General features: G+C 36.2%; 1 protein-coding gene across 1 annotated transcript in view; it reads right to left on the reverse strand.

Moving 5' to 3' along the window:
- Nucleotides 1-7,584, reverse strand: part of LOC102593600 (mediator of RNA polymerase II transcription subunit 34-like) — a 53,392-nt gene extending 45,808 nt beyond the window's left edge. The window contains exons 1-2 of the mRNA XM_006355176.2: nt 7,443-7,584; nt 3,510-3,730 (exon numbers count right to left, since the gene is read on the reverse strand). Coding sequence (XP_006355238.1) covers nt 3,510-3,730; nt 7,443-7,509 — 288 coding nt within the window. The 5' untranslated portion in view covers nt 7,510-7,584. The remainder of the gene's footprint in view (nt 1-3,509; nt 3,731-7,442) is intronic.
- Nucleotides 7,585-8,455: the final 871 nt, after the last annotated feature.

Here is an 8,455-nt window from a genome sequence, read left to right on the forward strand (position 1 = left end):
GAACCAGGGACATAAAGAACAGAGTCTAGAGTGACAGAAGATAAGGGTGTGGCTTTTCCAACCCCTTTTGGTTTTGTTTGTATCCCATTGGCCAAAGTAATAGCAGGAAGAGATTGTGAATAAACAAGATCTGACAGAAGTGATTTGTTACCAGAAACATGATCAGAAGCGCCCGAGTCCATGACCCATGATCCATGAGTATTAGACTGTGAAACACAAGCAAAAGAATTACCCGCAACAGCAACATCATGTTGAACAACCGAAGCTACTTGTGGAGACGTTTGCTTACTTGCTCGATATTGAAGGAACTCATCATATTCTGATTGAGCAATATGAGCATTATGGGATGGTCGATCAGGCGGAGCAACAAATGCTTCTTGTGAAGATGTATGCTTACTTGCACGATTACGAAGGAACTCATTATATTCCTTTAGAGTAGCAGGATCATAACTGGGTGGTGGACCATGCAAATTATGACATATGTCACGAGTGTGTCCAGACTTATGACAATAACTACACTTGGATCGAGGTTTTCCAAGACGACCTCCTCCTCATCGATTCTCCATAGATTGATATACTCGTTTTTCTATGGTTTGAGATGCGAGAGCAGAGGAATCAAAGGTCGGTGATGAAACTACTTTGTGGCTGGGAGGCGCGGCAATACGAAGTAGACGAGAGAATAATTCATCAACTGTAGGAATTGTAGGACTAGCTAAAATCTGATCACGCACTGAATCATGGTCAGTAGAGAGTCCAGCAAGTGTAAGAACTAGAAACAACGTCTGTCTGTGTTCTAGTTGTTTGTCCACATTTGTAGTGATTGGCATCAACGTGTCAAATTCCTCCATGACTGATTGTACCTGACCCAAGTAAGTAGACATATCGGATTCTTGTTTCTTTAAGCTAGTCATTCTAGATATCACATCATAGAATCGAGATATATCATTAGTATATAAAGCACGAGCCTTTTCCCAAACTGAATAACATGTTTGGGATGAGCGAAACAAGGGCATCAACTTGGAATCGATAGATCGCCATAGGAGACTACATAATTGAGCATCAACCTTTTCCCATTGTGCTTTGACGTTATTATCTGTCTCACTAGCCTTTGCCTTTTCATCTACCACACAAGTATTGTTGGTTAAGTGATCATGAACGCCTTGCCCCTTGCACCATAACTCAACCGAGGAAGCCCAGGCTAAATAGTTTGAGCTTCCCATTAATGGTTCTGAAGTGATCATAGCACTTGAACTACCTATATTCTTGGAGCCAAAAATATCAATCCCTAAAGACATATTATGAATTTAGAGAGAGGAAAAAAAATAAAAATAAAAATAAGCCTGGTCAGAATCTGGAAAAAAAAAGAAAAAAGGGTGCAGTTGCCGGAAATTAGGTCTGACTGCCCGAAACTGGTCGGAATAAGAAAATAAATATACAGTCTGCCTCGGAATGGAGAGGCGACCTCAATGAAAAAAAACTGGCCGGAAAGTGTCGCACGCGCCGGCGCGTGATGCGCGTGGTGACGCGACCCTGGAACTCCTGGCGGCGCATGAGGGCGCGTGAGTCGGTGAAACTCAGAGGAGCTCACTGGGGTTTGCTCGCCTGAGTGTTCCGCACCTCATGGTGGTGTGGGTTGTCTCACTACACTTGTAAAACGAGACAACAATGCAAACCAGCCGTTGACAGTCACCGGATTTTGACTTCTTTTTTTTTTTCTCACCAATGCTCTGATACCATGTGAGAAATATAAGGAAAGAATATTATTGAATTGTTGTTGTAATAATTACATAGAGAACCCTATTTATAGACACTATATAATACAATTCCTTACCAAATAGGAGATTATAAACTATTCCTAGTTTGTGTAGGATTGTGTTTTCCTATTCTATTCTAACAACAAGATTAGCTAAATGAAATGTAGCTGATGCCAAACAGCCCAAAGAAGTCAGAGCATAAAGGTTACCTCGAAGATGACCAGTAATCAAGTCATGTGAAATGAAGAGGATGAGTTTATTGGCTTTTATGGATAAACAAAGAACCTTACAAAGAGATAGCTTTCTAGTTTCTACAATGCTCATCTTATCACTTATAAAATTAAGAATCATCTGGGTGCTCCAAGCATACACAAAAAATGAAGTTACTAAACAATCTAGGAAGATGGATCTATTCTAATGAGGTCTGGCAAGATAGATCTTATGCCAAAGAGGAAAAACAAGGTGAGATAAGTGACAACAAAAATAGGCAAAGAATATTTTCTTTATTTCTTATTGGGAAAAGGGACAAATATACCCCTCAATTTTGATATTTAGAGCGGATATACCCGCATAAAAAAGTGGTGCATGTATATCCCTGTCGTCAAACAAATGATACATATTTACCTTTATTGTTGTTAACAGACGTATACCAACTGAATTTTAAAAAAAATTAAAACTAGTTTTAAATTCAAAAAATGTCACATGGCTTTAAAAAATTACTTCACCCTCACGATCCGAACCAGACACCGACCCAAATAAGAAAAAACTCAATCCCTTTTCTACTCAGTCAGAAAATGGATTTGGGTTGGATCGGAATAAAAGAGGGATTGGATTTTTTTTAATGTGTCGGGTCTGGAGGGGTAAAGAAAATGGGTGAGGTAATTTTTTAACGCCTCGTGACATTTTTTGCATTACAGTACTAGTCTTAGAATTTTTCTCAATTCAGTAAATATATGTTTGTTAAAGAAAGGGTAAATATGCACCATTTGTTAGACGACAAGGGTATGTATGCACCACTTTTTTAACGAGAGATATATCCGCTCTAAATCGCAAAGTTGAGTGGTATATTTTTCCATTTACCTTTTCAAATTCTTTTTATGGTGGTGGTGTTAGGGTTAAGCTTGCGCACACCTCAACTATTACACATTACGTACTACCTCCCACTAGCATAGTTGCCCGGTAATTTTGTCCACCAAAGTTTGGGAAGATGCAAAAAAACACCTAAAGTTTTTGCCTCCATGGAATTTGAACCTGAAACCTCATATGGTTATTCTCCACTTCATTAACTACTAGGCCACATCCTTGATTGCAAAAAGTATTTTCATAATTTGGTTTTTAAAGAAGAAATTTAAAGAGAGGATAGGATATTTCGCTTCCAATCCTCAGAATTGCACACTACAACACATAAAGATAGAGACAGAGCATCACTATGAGTAGAACAGATAGCGCGCAAGTGGAACCTAATTTAGGAGCTTGCAGTGACTATCACCAAAAATTAAATACTCCACAACCCCCTCCCACATTGTCAATTGAATGTTCACCTCTTCTATCAAAATCCTTTTTTGATAGGTTCACCTATATTAGTATTCCTTTTAGAAAAGAACGGATCTAGGTCATACTCAAACCTCTTGCTTCATGTTGCCAACTAGCACTTACTCTTACAAGATGAATCACAAAAGAATTGTAAGCATGCAAAACCTTGTAACATAAGACGACCAGTAAAAAGTAAATGTAGACAGGATGGAGTGGACCAACCTCTCGCTGGTTTGCACGATATTTTGATATGCCAAAAACATTAAACCTAATGTCATCAGCTTGAGAGTCCCACTCAAACGGCCTGGACCAATCATCTACTGGAACAGCAGCATTATCGGAACCCGGGCCACTAGATGATTCACAACTTTCCACAAGAGCTTTAAGTTCAAATTGTCTCTCATGCAATTTCTCTTGTCGGTCTAGCAGATATTTTATTTGGTCTGGACAAGAAGACATTGAAGACCATGCTTTCAGATGGACGAATAAAGTACATTGCAGAAGAATTGAAAGATCAAACATCTGAGGACAGAACTCAATCACAAAGACAAAAAAAACAACACAATAAAAAAGGCAAGTAAAAATCAACACAAAATCATTTTAAGATTAGTTGTAGCAAGGTTCTGAAACTCTTTGTTAATAAAATGGCAGATGTGTGAGGATTTATTGTCCAGAATAACATGTTATAAATCACATAGTCATGTAGAATAACACTTCCGAAACCCAGTAATCCATGTTGGACACCGTGTCCATAAAGACAAGCTGGAGAAATGGGTCACACATGCAATAGTGTCAGAGTTCTGTTCTTTGAAAACATCACACAACCTTGACAAGTTGGTGATTTACAAAAAGAGAACACATTTGATGTGACACCAAAAAAAAATGGATGATTAAATTAAACGTATCTCATTGCTCTTGATCTTCTAATGCAAATGAACCTCCAACTGCCCAGTGATCAGTCCATAACCCTCCAATATCAGCTAATTCAACCCAAAAATATGTTCTTTCCCAATGTGAATGTGGCCAATATACACCAGTAAAGCACCATTGGAGATCTCCATGTAGCCCTCCAAACATTGCAGTGATGGAGTGTGTACCTTGCAGAAAAATCTATGCGATTCCATTGCCTCTTATCCCAGAATATTGTGATACCCCTGCTCCTTCCATATGATTTTAATTCCACCAAATTGACCCATCTAGATCCCCAAATCTGTGTTGCCGTAACAGTAGACCATTCTTCAATATTTGTTTCTTGTAGATATTAAACATCTGGCTTCCACTTCTTGACCAACACTATAATGGTGTCTCTTTTTCCATTGTCCTTAAGCCCCCGCACATTCCAATTTATGATTTTCACTTTCATTCAGACAGTGCTTTGAGTTTCCTACCATTCACGATTCTTTCTCCCTCGTTGTGGACCCCTTTGTCATAGTTGACTGAGCAAATCAAATTTATACCTCGTCATCCCCCTTTGTTTTATGATGCGTTCTGGTTCAGATTTTTAGTCCCCACACCATTGAATAGTGTTCTTGGAGGTTGTTAAACATTTTGAGACAAATCCTCCTTTTGTCATCAATGATTATAAAACTCCATGTTTCTGTCTTTATTGTAGTTTCCTTATCTTTAACGGCTAGCTAAGCATCTTAGAGGGTTGTGGTACCTTTTTCGGGTTATGTAAATGGGTATGAGCATTAGTACTTTTATTTCAGGAAATCAATGTTTTCTATTTACTTTCATCTTTTGTTAAATGGTTGCAAACATTAGATAGTGTCATATAGCATTTAGCTTTGCTTGAAAAAGAAAGTTCAGATTTGGAAAAGTGCAAATGGCAAGGATTTGAGGCTTTAAACCCTAATTAAATAAATTCAACCTAGAGATAGGAGATATATTTTTTGAGAATGGCAACTTAAGATGGGAAAGATTTAACTTGGAATAGATTAATTATTTGCATTCACACACTTTAGATTCGAGAGAAGCTAAGTGTGAAATCTATTGAATGAGTCAAGAAACATTTGAAAGTAATTTAGACATCATTGAATAATGAGATTGCATCATTAAATTAGCAAAAACACATACTCCTTGCCATTACCTTCATTAGGGAACACCAATCCTAGTCCCTTACCCAATTGTTATAAAAAATCTCTAATTAATCGCGTGTTAATTAATAGTCAATAAATAAATGAACTTGAAATTATAGTCTTAAACTCTAACCCTTTTACCCACTATTATAGAAATATTAGACTTTATGTCGGGTTATACACTATAAAAGTAAATTGTTCATCGTCTTATTCCCTGTGGGATTCGACTGCAACCTAATTGAGTTATATGTTTAATAACGACCACTTATACCATTTTTAATGTGTAAATTGGGTGTATCAAGGAACAAACGCATTATCCTCCAAATTCCGAATTATGCGCCAGCTGTCCCTTGGGGATTTCTCTGTTATTTAGAAAGAGCACTTGTGATCTTTAATGTATTTATAAGGAAAATAATGATTTCGAAATCTCCTGTCATCAGCTCTACCCATTGGCATAAACATTTTCAATTCGGGAATGAAACCTGATTTCTCTAAACAGCTAAGCAACAATTGTATGCATATAATAAAGGATAATACATATATATGTATAATATAATCTTTTATATAGCCACTAAAAGAGAGAGCAGGAAGCTCCACGTCAGTTCATAGCAATACAAATTAAAACCCCATCCAGCTTCTGTTCTAGCTTGATTGTAACAAATACTACCCAGGTAGCATAGTAACTAATATTGTCAGATTCCTGAAAACGAACTACTAAAAAGTATCTCAACTACAATAAGCCAATAATGTTACTTTCTCTCTCCGCTAGTCTATAATTTTCATAAATTAATGTATGATATCTAATGTGTATTGAACACCGTTTACACTACTGACCTATCTGTAAATAAAAAAATTTAAGACTTTGGTGATCAAGTCAAACATACTGAAATCTGTTAGAAAGTTCGAAACTAGGACAACTAAAGTAAAGTAACAAATCTCAAACTTTTCTAATTGTCGCCAACAAGTACATTGATTCAACAAAATGCTCCCCAACTTTGTTGACAATGATAAGATCATATTATTATCCCACCATCCCGTGTAGCAACATTCTTTCCCTGTCTTCTCCATTTTCTCAAGACATTGTCAACCTAGTTGACAACTCAAAATACATAGTTATTCTTGTTTCTATAGACACTATAGAGCCCAAAACCTATTCTAAGATCTGAGGTTGTAAATTGCTCTAAGGCTTAACTTTAAGATGCTAGAAAGAGCCACAAATGTTATATAGGATAATAAAAATGCTTTATTTACAAACACCCAAAAGTGTGACTTAGTGATCAATGAAGTGGGAGAACCATCAGGTCTCAAGTTCAAATCCTAGCAAAGACAAAAAAAAACACTAGGTGATTTCTTCTCATTTGTTCTAGCCTTGGAGGACAAAATTACCCCGCACTTGTTGTTGATGGGTGGTGGCAGTATCTTCAAATCTCAACAAAGACCAAAAAACAAAAAAGGGTGGTTGGCTAAATATGCCACTCTTGCATGTGCGATGAGAGCTGTATGACTATCAAGACATGGCCAACATCCTTTATCCAAAAATAAAAAAGACAACAAAACACTAGGTGATTTCTTCTCATCTGTCATCGCCTCGGTGGACACAACTACCCACTACTTGATGTTGATGGGAGGTGGCAGTATCACATGGAATTAGTCGAGGTGCACGCAAGCTAGCCCAGGACAAAGTTATCTACTACTTGTTGCTGACGGGAGGTGACAGTATCACGTGAAATTAGTCGAGGTGCACGCAAGCTAGCCCAAACACCACGGTTATTAAAAAAATGCTTTAGTTACACTTGAAAATTCCAAAGTACAATCATAAGCCAATAAGTCACTACAACAAGCAGCTAATAAATACAAAAATCAGGACTTCATTTAATTATGTTAGAGTTGTTGAATAATACAACCCGCATTACAATTCAAGAAAATCCCCCATCAACAAATTCCTTACTATGACTATAAACAACCAGAAATATCAGGAATTTAAGTTCCCTGATAGAATTTAACAACAAATTAACTTTTCAATCAATGTTATTGCAAACAAATATTTCAACATTCAGAAACTGTATACTAAGCTAACCTTGAACATCTTGAAGCTCCACTTCAACATTGACAAGTTCCTCTAAGAGTTCTTCGGTTCTTCCCATTTTATTAGAGACGAAAAAACCCAGAAAATGCCCTGTGAGTTTATAGTGTTCGTTCGGCTTCTGCACAGAGAATGTAAAAAACATATTTTTGAAGAACTAAAAGAGGTTGATGGGCTTGGGCTGTATTAGTGAGGTTCAAACGAGACAAGTGCTCAAAATAACCCAATTTAGGAACGCTATTTATGGCATAGCCAAAGTTTGTAAATATTTTGAAAGTTTAGCCAATTTTTTTGAAAAAATGACACCAAAGTTACAAATTTCAGACGTATGAATTTTTAGTTAGGTGATAAAATATCTTTAATTTAAGTATATGGCTTATGCAATGAAATTTTAGATGTTTTTATTTAAAGTTTATTTTTTGGCAATTTCAAATTTAATATTTATTCATTTTACTCATGATATCTGAACGTAATTTATTTCACTTGTGGGTGTGAAATTTGATAATTTGTTCATTTCACTCATGGTGCATCATTTATTCATCCACGGTGCCTTAATTTATTCCATTTTGAAAATTAATGTATTCATTCATTTCATATCATTTACCTAGTGTCTCATTTCATTTCACTTATGGCACCTCATCTAATTCATCCATGATAATTGAGCGTAATGTGTTCCTTTTCAGTTTGAAAATAGCTAAAACTAAGAAAAAACTATTTTATTAGATATACATCTATATCATATAAACTAATTTTACATGTGCTTTTCAATAATTACGTATTTTATCATTAATTAAGAATTTTCTACCATATATCAAGGAAGATTATACACCTTAATACACACATTTTTGCTATCAAATACATTAAACTAGGGAGACATGCGAGTGAGATAGGGAAGAAGGTGAACGAGATGGGGAAGAAGATAGAAGTGACTAAGTCTAATTCCATACCTTTGTCTAAAGTTCAAATTTTAGACTTTAAAAAATGGGAAAACTACACTTTGAGGCCAC

The sequence above is a fragment of the Solanum tuberosum genome, unplaced genomic scaffold (genome assembly GCF_000226075.1).
Source record: "Solanum tuberosum cultivar DM 1-3 516 R44 unplaced genomic scaffold, SolTub_3.0 scf00191, whole genome shotgun sequence".
Taxonomy (NCBI): domain Eukaryota; kingdom Viridiplantae; phylum Streptophyta; class Magnoliopsida; order Solanales; family Solanaceae; genus Solanum; species Solanum tuberosum.